The 18,830-nt window shown below is 36.4% G+C and overlaps 1 protein-coding gene across 4 annotated transcripts in view; it reads right to left on the reverse strand.

Moving 5' to 3' along the window:
• Lama2 (laminin subunit alpha 2) overlaps positions 1-18,830 on the reverse strand; it is a 621,901-nt gene that overhangs the window by 182,883 nt on the left and 420,188 nt on the right. For all 4 annotated transcript variants that reach the window (XM_085842707.1, XM_085842706.1, XM_085842705.1 and 1 more), the window contains 2 exons: positions 14,609-14,743; positions 3,526-3,650 (listed from right to left, as the gene is read on the reverse strand). In XM_085842707.1, coding sequence (XP_085698833.1) covers positions 3,526-3,650; positions 14,609-14,743 — 260 coding nt within the window. The remainder of the gene's footprint in view (positions 1-3,525; positions 3,651-14,608; positions 14,744-18,830) is intronic.

Here is an 18,830-nt window from a genome sequence, read left to right on the forward strand (position 1 = left end):
GATCATGTAAATAAGACATTCCACCTCTCCCATCTGTCTGTAGCTCAGAATCTATTTTTACAAACCGGGAAGAACGTGCCTCTCTTTGCCCTGACTTATTTTTCTACTTTGCCTCTTAATCTTTCTCACCATCCATGGATCTTTTTTGTTAATTAGGTTAATATGTTCCAAGCTACAGCTGGTGAGATTAGTGGGCCATGAAATCAGCTTAATCTTTTTGACTAGTATTTCTCTAAAATGTACGATAAGGAAATTGAATAAATGGTAAGATACAATCACATATATTTGGGTGTGTATACATATTGGCTTTTGAACACTGGGTTATGATATTTTAAAAGGACTAGTTGTAGTTGTGGTTGATAAAAGTCCAAGTCGCATTGAGGATATAACTATGATGTTTTAAGTTTTTCAGACTCCTTGGAATAAAATTTATACTCAAATAAAACAAATCAAATTATGAAATTAAAAATGTGAATGAGGTGTTTTATTGATGCTGCTAACCAACCAAACTGGAATGGCATATTTTCAACTTCCTAAAACGGGCAGTTACGCTTAAGACTCTTTTTATTTAAAGTTGACTTCCACTATTGCCAACCTTCTGCAGTAACCCTTGGAGTTACAAGCTTCTGTGTTTGCACAGCCTACCCTGAAAGAGCAATGATGGATGCTTGCTAACCCTTGCTCCTCTCTTGGTACCAGTGGCAACGCTGCCCGAGGTTTGGTCTCTCTGGCTTCTCCTGCATTTGCTCTTCATTTTTTAGGGATGGAAACTTCTCAACTAAAGTTCCATTTTGCCTTCATTCTATGTGCTCCCCTTGGGGAACATCTGCCTGGGAAATCCAATCTGACTTTAATTCATTTATTAACATATTTCTTCCTTCGTCTGCTCCTGCAATTTTCAGATTTCCATTCCATGCAGCTATTTGCATATTTCCATTCAGACAGACCTTTCACATCAATTTGAAACCATTTAAACCATAAATTACCTATCCTTAGCAGCAGCTCTTTCCTGAGTCCCTGTGTGAGTTCATAGTGCTGCTATTTGTGTGTGTGTGTGTGTGTGTATGTGTGTGTGTGTGTGGGGGGGGGTGAGCTGTCTAAACTCATCAGCCTTCAACTCCTGCCCATCTCATTCTCACACCTAGTCACCAGTTGTGTAGTGAGACACATAAAAAGTCCCTCCCACTCATCCCAGCGCTGCCCTCTTGTGGTTATTACCTAGATTTGAGCTCTCATTATCTCTTGCCATTTATTTATTTATTTATTTATTAAATGGTGCTCTATCCATTCAATAAATCCTGTCAGGTATAGAAAATAATATAATATTGAGAAGAGTTCTTAGGAAAAATGACCTTATAGGACAATAAGTATAACAAAATAATTTTGTTTTATTTTATTTTATTTTATTTATTTTTTTATTTATCTAGTTGCATATGTATCAGAAGATGGCCTAGTCAGCCATCAGTAGAAAGAGAGGCCCATTGGTCATGCAAACTTTATAAGCCTCAGTACAGGGGAACGCCAGGGCCAAGATGTGGGAGTGGGTGGGTAGGGGAGGGGGGAGGGTATAGGGGACTTTTGGGATAGCACTGGATATGTAAATCTCTTGCCTTTTAATTGGTCTCATTTCTTTTTTTCTTTGCTTGTTTCATTTCTTTCTATCCAGCTCTCTCATGACAGGCTTTCTAAAATGTGTTTCTGACCATATTAACTGTTTTGAAAAGAAAGTAAGCCTGCATGTTTTAAACTATCATAGAAAGTTAAATAGTAATTTCATGGATTTGGTACTTAAATATTCCTCCAATATAGTCTCCATGTTCCTTGTCAAGCCATCACCTTCAATAATTACAGAGTCCTGTATATACCCTACACTCCAAACCCTTTTGCTACCTAGCTTTTAAGCATGCTTGCGCATATAATTTCTTACCACCCAAATCTGTAAAAATCCCTAATCTACTCTTGGTAATATATTATATATAACAGTACTTCTTTCAATATGTTCTTGACTATTCTACAATTAAGGATGATATTTGGGGGCTGGAGAGAGGGCTCAGCAGTTAAGAGCACTGTATGCTATCCCAGAGGTCCTGAGTTCAATTCCCAGTAACCTAATGGTGGCTCACAACCACTATGCATGTATACATGCAACTAGAAAACTCATATTAATAAAATAAGTACATGGATACATTTTTTAAAAAGAACAGTATTCATGACTTTGAATTCTGTGACCATTTCTTTTAATGTCAAACTTTTATAAGAAGCATCTCTAAGAAGTGGCAGTATTTTGCACTCTGTAGCTGTGGGTACTATAGTATACTCAATGGGAAATTATTACTGATTTTGTTTTAAATCTAAATGATTCACATTTTAATAAACAATGAAATGAATGGCATTCTTTTGTTTAAGCATGAGCATCGCAGGGAGAGCTAGGAAAGGGAAATGGAAAAAATAATATTCTATTTCATACAACTATAATTTTGTACTTGAGCAATAAAATCACTTTTTTTAATCTTCATCAATAGGCACTGTACCTAACAATCGATGTTTGACACTCTGGAAAGAATTGTACTTTTGAAAAAGAAATGGAAGTGATTTGGATGCAACTTTTTTCAGAATGCATACAAAGATAATGATGAGGATGCAGAATGAGTGTACAGCGGTGGAAGCTCATGCCATCCTCTTGGTTTTGTGGCTCTTTTATTCCTAGGGTGTCCAGAATTCTAATGCTAGATAATCTGTCATACCATCCTTTCAAAAGCATTTCTTAGAGGGAAATGACTTTATCATGTGGAGATGGAAGTAGATAAATTACCCAACAGAAAGTACAGATAGTCTTAGGAAGAAGGTAAATGAAAATATTGAGGGGTTTGCAATAATAGATATAAACCAAGACAGAAGGTGCAGACAGCATGTAAATGAGATATTTCACCATTTCTTTCCCTGTGGTAGTGTTTCCATGGTATCATGCTCAAACCATCTGAAACGAGAAGGGGTCTGTGCTCTTAGCCAATATCAACTTCTTAAAAAGCACTTAACAACAAGTTACCCTGATTTTGTCATGCTATTTTTCAATTGCTTATTTGATAATTATTTCCCAATATTGAATCCAACACATAAGATGAGAGGAAACAGCCACAAACATGGTTTGGTATACACTCAGACATCACAACTGAATCACAGATAAAGTGAAAAGCTCACATAAGACATGTGCACTCATAAAACCATGTGTTCCTGCATGTACATCATTTGTCTGAGCAACAAACGGAACATCAATATTGGTAGTTACATTTATATTAGTATTATTTACTTAAAAGAGAGTTTTAGAAGAGAAATGAATCATACAGTATATACACACATACACACTGACTTGACTTGTGTTTTTATCTCATTTTAAAAACATCTGAGGCTTGAGGGTTTTTTTTTTTTTTGTCTATTCAAAATTATTGGCAAATCACAGAGTCCATGCACCAGGGTGATGGGGTTACTCATGGAAAAATGCACATCAACTATGCACATCAATCTTACTTGTTGCTGGGCGAAATCAGAGGACAAGCGCATGGTTGACAGTCATTTGGCAATCCCTTGACAATTCCATAGTAGCCAAGGGCACAGCGCTCACAGAAGTCACCAGCAGTGTGATGCTGACAATTCTGTAAAAGAAAACAAAGAGATGCTGTCAATGTAAGTGGAGTTATAATGTATCATACAGACTCCTGTCTGTTGCACACAACACACACACACACACACACACACACACACACACACACACACACACACACACACAGAGATTACAATGATTGATTCTTTAGGCAAATATTTCTTAGAGATGCATTTTTATTTAAGAAGCTGATGCACGAGTAGAAGCTACATTATCAATAAGAGCTTCTGTTTCATATAAATTAATTTCTGTGAACCTTGTTCTTTTATTCAAAATTAGCAAATAGAAATTCAAGAATATCTCAAACTTTAGTTCTATGGGGAGCTTGGGGAAATGCTATAAAGCCAGGGCTCTGGTGCATGTCTTTTGGGGGATGCCAAAGTAAACCTAAAGCAGAAAGTATAGATATATTGAGAGATGACACACATAGAAATGGTCAGCCAGCCTTCTTATTACATCGTGAAAGTCATTTATCTGTTTCTTGAGAGATGTCAGTGGTTCTTCACCATTATAGAGGAGTCAATCAGACGTTTTATCCTTTTGTCAAAATTTCCTTTTTGTTTAATGAAAGGTATCCCATTAATATGTTTGGAGGCATTTTCATGAAGAAATGAGATACATTGTAGAGTAAGACACAGTTTCGGTATAAAAATTCACATCAAGTAGAATCATACTTCACAAAAAGCAATCAGTATGAATATAAAAGAAAGTGCCCATGAGGTACTCAAGTGAGGAGAAGTATAAAATAATATCCGACCTTGATGAGTTTTTATCCACTTTAAGAGTTTGAAAACAATTAGGAATCACAACAACAAAAATCAACCACAAATATTGTTTAGCAAAATTATGATACAGTATTGAGAGTAAGAGGGGGCAAAAGGGATACAGGGAATTTAGAGTGAGAATTCAGGTTGGTTTTATAAGGCAGGATTTATAGAAGTGAGAGCAATGACTTACTCCTTAATATGCTAAAAGAAATTCTGAAACACTGCAGTGACAAGATAGATGTAAATGTATGCTCCCTCTCCAGCTTACCTCCAGCCAGTGCTGCCTATGTCCCTTGAGCTAACCTCCAGAGAGCATCTGAATGTCCCTTTTCATTTGTAAATCCTGTGTTCATTTTGGGACTTTTCATTTGTAAATCCTGTGTTCAGTCAATCTCATTTCATTGTCTTTCTTGCACAGCTCATTTGAGCCCATATCAAATGTCCTTTTCTCTCTACCACATTCCCTGGTGTCCTAAAACATGGCTTAACAGCTACTCCTACCTAACCCAATACAGTAAATGAAACACCACCAGCATGCAATTATCCTAAATGTCTGAACCAACAAGCTCATGTTCTAGGCAACATGGATGAAATGGGTCAAGATTTTTAATATGAAAAAGGACAGGGACCATATCTCATAAATGCAGAAAAGTGGTTAGCAGGACAAAATGACTTGATGCATTACGATATGGAGTTAAACACAACAACTCTCCTTCTCTTGACTATCTGGAGGAATCTACATATCTTAGCAGTCAAAGCCATTCCACTCTTCATGGTAGCACTCTGAGACAATGATTCCAAAATAAGATAACTGCATATGGGTTTTTTTTTGTCTCAAATTGTCTAACAAGCTATTAAAGGAATGCATTTCCCAGGGAAGGCATGAAGATCACATTTTCTAATTACAGAAATAATAATGCCCCAAAGACAAATTATTCAATAACAGTCTTCAGCATTTTGGCCTTTGCAAAAAAATATGTTTTTATATATAATGTAGATATAACACTAACAACTGAAATCAGTTGCTTACATATAATGAACAGTGCTAAAAATACAAAGGCCCCTAAACTGTGTTTTTAATTTTATTCAATCTGAAATTTTCATTATTTGCTTACCAAAAAACAAACATATTTAAACTTTTTCTGAATTATTGAATTTTCACAGATACACTAACATGCTATACTTGGTTAAGTGAATAAAATGTCCATAAATTATGGATATCCATATTTCTATAAAATATGGAAATAAAAATTCCATAAACAAAGCATATAAATTGTAAGGCTATTTTGGAAACTTTGCCACACAAAGTTTCATATGACTAGCCAATATGCTTTGAAACAGGATACTTAGTATTTTTGCTTACATAGATAATTTCCCATAAGGAAATTTATATACTGTAGATGTCTAATAAGTTTAAACACATCCACAGAAGTTACACATTAGTCTTTTTTCATTAGTACATTAGAATATGTGAAATTTGCTTGCTTGCCTTGTGCCCTGGATTATGGGTATTTCGTATGTCTTCTATACTACCCAATGAATATAACCTAATGTTGTAGCATTTCAGAGTAACTGAACTTAATCTTACACTGCAGGGACATTTTTTAACATTTCGTTCAGGCATCACAAAAGACACAGTTCTTGTAAGGCAGGCCTCTCCAGCTTACACGACTGTAACCAATAAAATCTTCCTTGTGCCATGTGAACATTTCATTTGCTTCATTCTCATCTTAAGGCCACAATCTGAATTCTGAGTTCTGCCTTCTAAAGTGTGGCAGATGAAGTCCAATTCTCTTTACCCAGGGAGGTGCTCAACTATCTAACGTTGCTTCCCAGATCTCTTGTTACAAGCAGAGCAGTTAACAACACTAGTTACTCAGAGGAGTTTCTTTTAAAGCATGGGGAGATTACTTGTGTGCTGCCAAGATTTGCATACACATTAAGACTCCTTTCATCCTTGATTTCTGGAGCTTGTAGACACATCAGTGTCCTACATGGGTACCTAGTAAGTCTGCAACGAAATGATCTCATCTCCATCGTATGGAATAATATGATATGCTGCTATTGTCCTCATCTTCATATCCCAGCACCTAGCACAAGGTAGACTTATTGAAAATACTTGTAATGAAAGCCACAAGAATAAATGGACAGGTGAGCTAAATTAATTTTTTCTGTTAATTTCATATTAGTAATTGAGAGTCAATAGGTCACCTGTTAGCTTGTTTTCTATCATCCAAATTTAGGAACCATTTCAGCTTTATGTACTGTAATATCACCGGGGAACATTTTAAGCTTGTACTACAGAGGGTATATCGCATATTTAGTGATGTCTCTGGAGTTTACTGTGGTCCATCCTTTGTAGCCATTTAAAAATATTGTAAACTTTCCTTAATATAGGTAGCAACCTTGCCAAAATATGGATATTCCTATTTTGTAATAGCTTCGAATATTAATGCTTAAAATTATTAATACCTGTCCCATTAATCTCTTGGCTGTGACCACGCAGATTTATTTATAGCTTTTTTTGTGGGATATCAGAAAACATGAATCAGTTGCTTATTTAAATAATCCAGTACTTGACCAACAAATCTCATTCTCAATGTTTTTGACTTAAGCAAATTATTAATTCTCTCATGTCACTTAATCTATTACAAAAGGAGAAATGATACTGTTTATCTCATAAATGTATTATAAGAATAAATGGGAAAAATCTATGTATAGTGGCCTGTATTTTTACCAGTATATTACCAATATATTACTGTATATTTCTAGTCCTGATGTATACACATAGTTGTGCACAATCAGCTAACATTTTTTAAAAAGAATTTAAGATATAACTCGTCATCCTGTCTAGGATTATGAAATGTACTACAGAACAAGAATCTGAAGCCTCACATACTGTATGTGTAGTAAGCCTCACAAATTGTATGCATAGTTTAGTCTACCAACTGGCTTGATATTCACTATGCTCAAAGAACCATTTTTCATCTCCAGAGAGCAATCTTTATTTTTCTCCAGTTTATGAAAGCTGGTTAAACAAACCACAGTGAGGTATCAAAAATAATCTCTTTCCTGAGATCCTCCTACCCCCCTTTAAAAATAAAACTTGGGCACTTAAAACTGCTTTTTACCCTGGTACAAATTTTACATTTTCATAATTTCTTGAGTATTTTTCATATGGGCCTCTTAATCACCTTTGTAGATACTGCCTAGTCTCTAGAAGAGAATTCATCAGAGCTTTCAAAAATCAAATATTTAATCAAGTAAGCATGTGTTTCCTCCATCTCAGTCTTTAAGCAGCATTTTATAGTAAGATTAAAGCTCGATTTTCATACTTTTAAGCCAAAGATTTTAAAAGCTACCTAAATTTTAAGCATTAATATTCAAAGTTATTTTAAAATATGAATATCCTTATTTTGGCAAGGTTGCTAGCTATATTAAGGAAAGTTCACAATATTTTTAAAATACCATGGACTCCAATTAATGTCTAGTTCCTGAAGAAAAAAATTATAGTTGAATTACAGATATTGATGTTGTGTCAGACAATAGTGAAGAGGATTTGTACTTTTCATTTTCTTTTAAAATTATAATTCTAACACAATAAATATGTTTACAAACTACATCTTTAAAAGATAAGTTAGATAAACCTTCAATATTGTGGAAAATAGGACAGATAAAACAGACAGGTTATAGTGATTATTAAGTGAGAATGTCTACTGTGTATCCCTCTACCTACCTGTCCATTTATCCATATGATTCCCTATATATGCCTCTCTACCCATGTGTAGTTAGCACACTACCTCCCCTTCTTGGAGTGTAACATCTTATAAGTTTTAATCTTTCATTTATAGCCAACCAAGTTCTATCAAGGTCAATGACACCCACTGAGGTATTTGAAGTAAGAAATAGTGCAGAAGGTTTAGAACTCATTCAAACTGAGGATGAGGATGCTACTCTCTTGAAAATGCCATGTGGAATTATGAAGAACGTAGCCACACAGTAGTGTTTGTTGGGAGAATTATTTAACCATATATTTCTCTATAACTATATGCATTTTTTCTATTGTTTATAAAGGACAGTAAAAGTGAATATAGTAAAAAGAATAAATGAGTGTTCATCTCCTCAAGGGGTTTAGCCTGGTATTTGTTTGTTGAATGTCTATGCCATTGTGGTCCTTTGTTGAAATCCTAACTCCTAATGTGAGGGTCTTGGGAAGTAGCCCTTTGAGATGTGATAGATGGTTAGGGTTGAACCCTCCTGGTTAGAAATTGTGCTCTTTCGAAAGTTCACTGCAGGGAGCTATCATTAGAGTTCCTTCTACCATGTGAAAACACTGAAAAATAGTGTTCTTTGTGACCTGGAAATGTCCACACCAGACACAAAAGTTTCTGATATCTTGATGAACAGTCCAGATTTTAGAACTATAAAAAGTAAATTTTTGTTGTTTATAAGCCAATGAGCTTGTTGTATGGTGTTTTCTTGTAGTAGCTCCAATAAATTAAGATAGAAAATTTTGCATAGTGCTAGACACAATAATGATCATTTGATTGTGATTGTTTATTAATTAATAGTTGGTTAGTTTTAAGACTACAGTGAAGGATAATATGGTAATTATCAATGCTACTTAAAATGGTTCCGAATTTTATTTATAAACATTTTATTTAGCCTTATTTTATGTGAGCGTTTTGCTTGTATGTATGTATGTATATATATATGTATGTATGTGCATCCATGTGATACTCATGAAGTATCAGGGGTATGTGGACTCTTGGAGTCCTTAAGAATGTGTTAGATCCTCTGGAACTGGGATTACACGTAGCTGTTAGCTGCCTTTTGAGTGCTGTGGCCTGAACTTGGATCCTCTGGAAAAGCAGCAAATTTTCTTAACCACTGAGCCCCATTTAACTGCTTTTATGAAGTCAACTACTAGCTAAATCATGTTTTAAGCTGTTCATTGAATTTTATTGAGTCTGAATAAAAACTCTCTGAGAGGTATAACTATTATTGCTATAAATTGATAAATGTACAACCTCAGGCACCACAAAAGTTAAAGAAACTGAGTAGGCTCATCCAGTCAGCTGAGAGTTGAAGTCAAAATTTGAGTCAAGATAGTGGAGCCAAAGCTTGTCACTTCACCAAAACTAAGGACATTGAAAAGTGTAACAGATATAACTTAAAGTTGGTGTAGTGGTTTGAACATGCTTGCCCAGGGAGTGTTACTGTTAGGAAGTGTGGCCTTGTTGGAGCAGGAGTGGCCTTGTTGGAGGAAGCACAAAGCCATTGTGGTGGTGGGCTTTGAGATCCTTCTCCTAGGTGCTTGGAAGACAGCCCTTTCTTGGCTGCAGTTAGATCCAAGATGCAGATCTCTTAGCTCCTTCTCCAGCAGCAGGCACAATGTCTGCCTGGACACTGGCATTCTTCCTGCTGAGATGATAATGGACTGCATCTCTCACATTGTAAGTCAACCCTGACTAAATGTTTGCCTTTATAAGACATGCCTTGGTCATGGTGTTTCTTCAACAGCAATAGAAACCTTAACTAAGACAGCTGGAGTCCAGCAGAAGAGAAATCAGTATGCTTCTGCCTCCTTGATTGCACCATGAGGTTATAATAATAGTTGTTTCCTGTTTGCCTCAGAAGCTCACTTCTAAGATAAAGTTGTCTAACTTCAAAAGTTCCCCTAAGGACAATATAAAAATTCAAGGCATAACAATTTATATATAACTCTGTGTTTGATGGAAGTATTTATTTGTTTCTTACTTCATCTTAGGATTCTTAGAAAATAGACTCTTTTTTTTTTTCTTTTTTTTTTTTTAATATATATATTTTTATTACATATTTTCCTCAATTACATTTCCAATACTATCCCAAAAGTCCCCCATAGCGCCCCCCACTTCCCTACCCACCCATTCCCATTCTTTTGGCCCTGGCATTCCCCTATATTGGGGCATATAAAGTTTGCAAGTCCAATGGGCCTCTCTTTCCATTGATGGCCGACTAGGCCATCAGAAAATAGACTCTTACTGAGGATTCTTAAGGCAGAAAACTATTCTCCATGTGAACAGCAACCGCAAAAAAACCAGGGCAAGGACAGTAACTTTTGTCTAGTAAAAGTGAAATTAAACTCTCATTTATGAGTGTGTTTAGATCAATCATTTGAAGCAAATTTAATCCTTTAAAATTACATAAGAATAGTGCATTTAACTTGTGAGTTGAGTCCTTCCCCCAAATTATCTGTTGAAATTTACAGACAAGCAGGAAATAAGACTATGACATCAAAAGCAAATACTAATTATTTTGGGAATTCAAGGAAAATCTATATTACTTACTAATTTCCTCTCACTACTCATCTTTAATTGGAAACACTATGGAAAGAAGTCTTGAATCTGACTTTACTCTGACTTCATCCTCGACAATTGAGTATGGGCTGTATTGTAACAGCTTCATCTTATTGAAAGAATTTCTGAGAATATAGGAATAAGAAGATATTTCTTAATATGACAAAATTATTCTCTTTGTTAAAAACTATCTTCTTTTATTATAATATAAATACATTAATATAAAGAATATAGTTTATTTTGTTTTATGTGCATTGGTATTTCCCCTGTAGATCTGTCTGTATGAGAGTGCCTGATCGCCTGGAGCTAGAGTTACAAACAGTTGTAAGTTGAATTGAACCTGAGCCCTCTGCAAAAGCTCTTAAACTCATTAAGTTTTGAGCCACCTCTCAGCCTAAGAATGATTTTTTTAAATGAACTACTGCTACCAAGCTTTATTAAAGAAGGATGAGACTCTAATATTAAAATCATGAATTAGAAAGGTTGTTGATTATTTATCTACTTAACATTTTATGTTACTCCTCATCAATAAAATTTATAAAATAATTATTACAGATATGGTATATGACAAGAAGTTAAAAATATATTTTAAAACAATAATTTATAACTATAAAAATATAAATAACTGAACAGTGATAGGTTGTAAGTAAAAATGGTATGATATCAAACACATGAAAAATTTTATGATAAAGACTAGTTAGTAACTTGCTAACACAGATACTTCAATCTTAACTACTGAAATTAAGATGTATAATATATCTAATTTTAATGTACAAAATATATAACCTCTCTTTTATAATAGTTCAACCATAAGATACAAAGTGTTTGAAGAGGAAGACAATAACATTCCCAGGTAAAAGAAAAAAAAACCTGACCTGTATAAATGCAGTAATTCCTTAAAGAACAGTTTACTTCAATTACAATCAAAATCCTAGTTATATATAAAACTCAGTTAAATATAACTTAGAAAATGGATGAAAATAGTGACCAAAAATGTCACTGGAATGAATATATGGAATCTAGTTAAGGAAATTAAAGAATTAAGGGTGATAAAATCTGTATTTACTATATAATACATTCTAAAAGAAGGGAAAAACGCATTATAGTAAAAGCAAGAAGGCAAATAGAACAGACGATATGACCCTTAAGCAGATTTTAATATGGAAAAAGATAATGCATATTTAGAAATCATTAGTTATAAAAAAGTAGTGATATTAATCAATAAATTGTGTCTTCTCAATAATATCTTTGAAGGAAAAATACATAACTTTCACATGCCACAAAAACTTTTAGAATTACTAAAGAAGAATTAAAATTAAGTGGTAGGAACCATGTAAATACTGTGGAATCACAGTCTAGGTGCTTATAGTTATATGCACTGTGGGATCACAGTCTAGGTGCTTATAGTTATGTGCCTGTATAAGATCACTATGGAAACGTGTATTTAGAGAAGCAAAAGGCATTGAATTCTGGGAATGCAATGTACTGATATCAGGATAATGAGAAAAGAAAAGAGGATGAAGGGAGGAGCTGGGGGCAGAGATTTGAAACGTTCACAGTAGTGTGGCTGGAAAATCAACCAAACATAGACTTCCAAAAAGAATGTGGAGACTCATGGTGACAAATTCTGTTGATATGTCAAGAAGGATAAATCCTGGGGCTGAGTGAGTCACAGGCTCTATCACAGTCCTGGAAGTTAAACTGGAGTCCACATAGACTGAGGAACTGTAAATGGAGTACTGAAAACTCTTTGATGATGGAGGGAGAGGTAGTTAGAAGGAGGTAGAGCCAAAAGACTTCTGTTCTCTTTTAAATGGTGCAGATGGGATGGGAGATTAAGAGAATAGTATCCTGAAATGGCAGAAAGTGCGAAGATCAGACATACACAGTAAAGCCTTGGTCTGTCCCTCCCAAACTTCATCTCTCATTAACCATTCTCTAGACTCTGAACACAGGCCCTTATACATGCTACATAAGTGCTCCACTATAAGTCGTATTTCTAGCCTAACAGTCTGTCTTTTCCAGAATGATTCTTCCAATGTAAGGGAAAGAGTCAGAGTAAGAGGTAATAGAGACAAAAAGTGATCAAGGGTTGCTGAGGTCATGTGAGCTATGGTTTTCTTTCTTCTGCTTGACAATGGTTTCATAGAAAGTGACACTGAGGGCTGAAGAGATGTCTAAGTCAGAAAGACATACACACCCATGAGGATCTGGGTTTGAGTTCCAGGACTCATACAAGAGGCTAGAAATGTGTTATGTCTTTGTAATCCTAGCACCATGGGACAGCACTCTCTGGCCTGCCACCATGAGTGACTTGGCAAATGCCATGGCACTGTCTCAAAAAACAAAGAGAAAGAGAAGAAGAAAGAGAAAGAAAACCAAGGGGGATGGAGGATGAAGAGTGATATGAAAGCTCGTGAAGTCATCTGCTTTTCAAAATGAGGGCATGAGAAATATAGTGTAAGTCTTGATGATAAGATTAAGATGTTGAGATGCTAAGGGCTGAACAGGAAAGAAACAGACAGAGGCTCAAACCAGAAGATATTCAAAATGGAGAAGCAAAGGCAGAAAAAAACTGAGAAGGCAAAGAATGGAGCATTGACTTTTATGAATATTAAGATCAAGAAGGATTTCATCAGCACTTTTGTTAGATAATGGAAATGACACAATAGAAAACCATTATGGAGTCAGGGGTCTGCTCGGGGGTGAGTGGTTAACTAAACAAGCAGAGACAGAGGTGGGAATGATCTAAAGCTGTCTGGTGCTACAGAGGAGAAAGTGCGGAAGGCTGAGACTGGCAGTGAGGGACAGGAACACCCACCCTCTCTTCAGGGTCAGGAATGTGAAAAACAGGAGAAAGCAATGACTACTACTTAGGAGGGCCACAGGGCTGGTAGCCGGTGAGAAGAGAGACAGGATGCCATGAAGAGAAAGCTAGGGGAAGAGGAGAATTCCACACATGAGATTTTATTGATGTTTTACAGTGACTTCTTCAGGGTTCAGTGGAAGGATTTCAGAAGACTAGAGGAAGAAGATGGGAGAAATGGATGCTCAGAACCATAAAGTGATTCAACTTTAGGGGATCAGCAATGACAGGGGATTTTGAAATACCAAGGGTGAGAGAGCAGAGAGCCTAGATGGTTCAAAAGCAAATGGTGGTTCAGGGTTCTGCTTGTCACCTGGGCGATGCAACACATAACTCTATCAGTATATACAATCAATGTATTTAAAGATGCTCATGATAGGCACATATAAAAGGCACAATAAGACACGCTAATAGTTCTGCACACCCTGAACATAGGCAAAACCAGTGGGGAATATTAAAAATACTAATATGTTGTCCTAGGTTGTATTGGGGAAAAGTTTTCTGTAACAACTTTTCCCTTTCTTTTGATCTTCCTTTCTCCACCATTCCCCATTTCCTTTATTTTCTTTTTTAATTTGAAAAGCTGGAAATCAAAATTGAGACCTCCCACAGGCTACAAGCTCTCTACCACCCTCACACTTTAAACATTTTGTTATAATTTCCAGATTTCATAAAAACCCACCTTTGCTTCTAATTAGAAAATAGCACATCACATAATTTTTGACCAGTGTGTTTGCCTATGCTCTAAGCTGCTATTATTCACTTTTCGAGAGGAAATGAGGGTTTTTTTTAACCCCCATCATAATTTTTCATTAAATCTTAAAATGAAGAACATGGCAACTGTCCTTCCTCCTTGCATTTTTCATTTCAAGCACACAGTTATGCTCCCTGAAGATGAATCTGCCTCTGTAAGGACGACTGCATATCTGGGAAGAGAAATGAGTGCACAGGTCTTGTCCATGAAGCTGCAGGTGCCTACCTGGCATACTGAGGTCTCAGGATCACACTGGCTGCTGTGTTCATTACATTGACAGGGAACACAGGTTCCTAAGGTTGGTCCAGGAGTGCGGCCACCTGGTTCAGAACGCAGTCGATAAAATCCTGGTGCACACGTCTAGAAGAAGAAAAAAGGCAATTAGGGCACACAGGTTAGCAAATTCAGTTCTCCAGTGGTTTTAAAGATGACCTTGGTCTATGCCCTCTATGTATGTATGTGAATTTACGGAGTCTGACTTGTAAGCATAAATGCCTATTTTGATATATTTATGTTATGCCCTTCTTCTGTTCCCCAGCACTGCCAGCCTCATGTAATCAGATTTTAACGGAGGAAAGCTTTCATTTGCATCTACTGCTTTTTGCTTGAGAAAGCCTGAGAGTGTCTTTTTCTTGAGTGGTTTATTTTTAACTAACATTGTCATATGGACTAACAAGATGCTAGTCCAATGTCCTTGACAGCTGAAAATATGCTTCTCTGTGCTTGATGGATAACTAGCAAATGTCCAAAAAAAAAAAAAACTCAGTAAAGCAAAATAAAAAACCCTATAGGTGCATTATTTATATCAATATGATCTAAAGCTTCTTAAAAAGAAAAAAAGCAAAATAATGAAATCCCTGTTTCTTAAACTACTAGGAATTCATAAAATTTATCCTTTTCTGAGTTATAGTTTTCCAGTTTGCAATGAAATCAAAGCCAACTGAAAATTGCTGGCAAACCTGACATATGCAAAACCAAAAGTTTTATCTTCATGAAAGTTTTTTCATATGTCTGTATCAAGCATTGAACTGGATTTCTGTGAAGAGGTCCTCAGCATGAGGTGGGCTCACTTGGATCCCAGGCTCAATGCTGTCTCTCATCAGACAGTGTTTGGTTTCTGATTAAGAGATAAGAGGCAGTTCCTGGATGGCTCTGAGGATTGTAAAGAGGCTGTTTAAACACCTTGGCTAAGTAGGATCCTCTTTCTTCTTTTAAAACTCTCCCCTGTTGACAAGAGAATGACAGCTAGCTAAGTAGCCAAACATGTTTTACCAAGAGCTTCCTAATGCGTGTACATGCTTTTGATCTTGCCTAACCAGCTCAGAATAAAATATACAGAAGTCCCCCAGAAAGAGAGAGAGATAGAGAAAAAAATCAATGCTCAGTGCTCTCCTTGAGTTTATTTTGATTTGTTTAATGTGTACCTCAATTAAGCACTTAATTAAGAGTCTCTTGGCTTTTATCAGCCTATAAGAAATTCTAATGAGATTTAATTCCTTTCTGAATTTGAGCAAACTAAAGAAAGGCTGAATCCATTAGTAAAAAAAACGACAACAACAAAACAAACAAACAGAAACTTTGCATCTCATGGTACATTCAAATATATATTGTACCTTTGGGTACATGTACATGTATATATACATACAATAACATGCAATCAATCATGCTATTGATAATTGAGGTTAATTTTCCTCATTGTTACAGAAAAAGTGTAGAAATTACAGCTGAAGAATTTATTTTAAATATAACTGAAAGAGCAATCCCAGGTGCATTTAGAATAGAGAGGTGGCACACAGTGGCTGTGGAGGTGACACAGAGGTTGTGGAGGTGGCACACACAGGCTGTGAAGGTGACACACAGGGGCTGTGGAGGTGACACACAGGGGCTGTGGAGGTGACACATAGGCTGTGGAGGTGGTACACAGTGGCTATGGAGGTGACATACAGGCTGTGGAGGTGGTACACAGTGGCTATGGAGGTGACATACAGTGACTATGGAGGTGGCACATAGGGGCTGTGGAGGTGGCACACAGGCTGTGGAGGTGGCACACAGTGGCTATGGAGGTGACACACAGGCTGTGGAGGTGGTACACAGGGGCTGTGGAGGTGGCACACATAGGGTCTGTGAAGCTATCATCATGGGCAAATCACTGACAGCTTAAGAGGAAGGGCTTTGGACCAGTAGAACTCATGGAAACATAATGGGCCTGGCAACCCCTTTAAGTCCAGACAAAGCTGTGAGTCTTGAGTCAGCGGGAGACCCTGCTTCAATTCATAAGATGGAGCGTGGTCCAGGAAATCCAATTAATTCCAAACCTCTGAACACTTATGTGCTCATACATATGAGAATATGCACACTGAAACACACATACACACACCCCTCTACTTCCTACCCCAAAAGCTATATACTGTGTAGACTGCTGCAAATTATTACCATGTTGACTTGAGCATTTGCATTTTACTTACATGGATCTCACACAATTATTTTTCTAAATATTGTTATAGGGTGTGTCTGTCTCCATGTTTTGTATATGTGTGAAAACCACACAAATTGGGAGGAATTTCCAAGATGTTTTTGGTTTTTTTTTTGTATCTCAAAGAAACCAACCAACAAACTAAACCTGAGAAGAACAAAGTAAATAAGAAAACATTTCATTTAGCAGGCAAGTTCAGTATCTTGGGCTAAAATGTACTGAGAACTCCAAGATTTGTACTGTACTCGATCAGGTGTTCCATGCTGAGTTCTGTGAAGAGAGTTCTAGGCCTTTCCTTTTGCTTTTCAGTTATTTGGGGAATTTTGAAATATTCAGATGCTTGACTTCAGCCCTAAAGACTAACATTGATTTGGTAAAGTGAAGGGCAAGATGTGAGTTTAGACTCCTGAGAAGGTGTCAGTAGTGCTCATGGCTGAGGGCCCCTGAGGGCCACAGGCACACTCATCATCCCATGTTTTTAAGGTGTGTTTGAAAGGGGCATTTGGACTTCCTTGAGACTTCACCCTAATGGATATGGGAGCTGTGGTTTCAAAGTTAGTCTACGTGAACTGTGTGGGCCAGTTATTGTCTTTAGGACATGACTTCCTTATTCTACAAATCAGCAGGTGCATTAGCTGAGCTGATAGCTAAACTTTCTTCTTAACAGTTTAATATTGTGTTTTGGTGGACTGTATTTCTAAACAAAGAAAAAGTGACAGCTTTTCAATGTAAGAATTAGTCTTGTCAGAATATTTAAAATGATATGCCACATTTATCTCTTTTTAATCCTCTCCTTTCCTGAATCACTATGTATTTATTATTTATTATTTTTATTAAAAATCAATTGGAGGTGTTTGTTAAAATATCAAATCTTTCTGTCCTCATTGAAAAAAAAAAGTGTGTGTGGAGGGGGCAAATTCAACAACATAAGAAAAGGAGCTACTTTTAAATGTTCTCTAAAATATTATTTTGGTACCCAATGAAGAATTTAAGAAAAACAAAAATTTCTTTAAACTTTATTTTGTTAGATTTTTCTCCTGTCTGTAGTTCCAACTTTTCCAAAATTCTATTCTCATGTCCTGAAATTAGGCACAACTCAATTTTCTTCTGTTCTCTTTTCATTTTTCCTTTCACAATATGGCATCTCTTAAAAACTTTAAAAGATCTGGGCAGTAAAGGCAATAGAATTAAAGAAGAGTTGTGAGCCAGCATCTCTCAAGTGCTCCACATCATCCTCTCCTCAGAGGCAATGGAAGCTGACAGCTGAGGGTATCAGTGAACACACTCTGCCTGGGATTTCTGCATGGGCTCTGCACCCAGGCCAACATGACTTTAGCTTTTCTTCTGATATTTACTACACACCACTGCACGTAGGTTTTGAGTTCTGCAGGTCTTGGTTTCCTGACCTGAAACACATGAATCTTTTGCATCATAGTATTTGAATGTAAGTTAACATCTTTAGAAACAAATGCATCTCAGATTAAATCACAGCTTTGCTATAGCATAGCTGTGTAATGGTGGGCAAGTTCTTTTACCTGCCTGGACCTCATTTTCCTCAGTGGGAACATGAAAATTATAAATAATATTCTGTAGTATAAGTCTGACAATATAAGTCTGCTATAAGATGTGTTTGAGATTGTACAGGATACAGTACACATACAACAGATTTTGTTCTTGTATAGGAATGTTGTGAGAATTAATCCACATATTTAATGCTTTCCACAAATTAAAGTAAATGCCCTGTACCAGATGAGATTTAGATGTAGCTGCTGAGAATAAATTAAAAATAAAGGCAGCAAGGGTTTTTCTAACGTTCTCAGGAAAGAAAATGACAGCACACACCATCTGTCCATAACGTCACAAAACAATGCCACAATGTTTACATAGGGTGCAATTTCCTAGTGGCACAGCTCTCATGTTATGTTCCCACCATTAAGGAGGACATACTGCATGAGGGCAACCCTTGGGCCTCCC

This window comes from Mus caroli, unplaced genomic scaffold, assembly GCF_978045245.1.
Source record: "Mus caroli unplaced genomic scaffold, Mus_caroli_1 scaffold_9, whole genome shotgun sequence".
In the NCBI taxonomy this organism is placed as follows: Eukaryota; Metazoa; Chordata; class Mammalia; order Rodentia; family Muridae; genus Mus; species Mus caroli.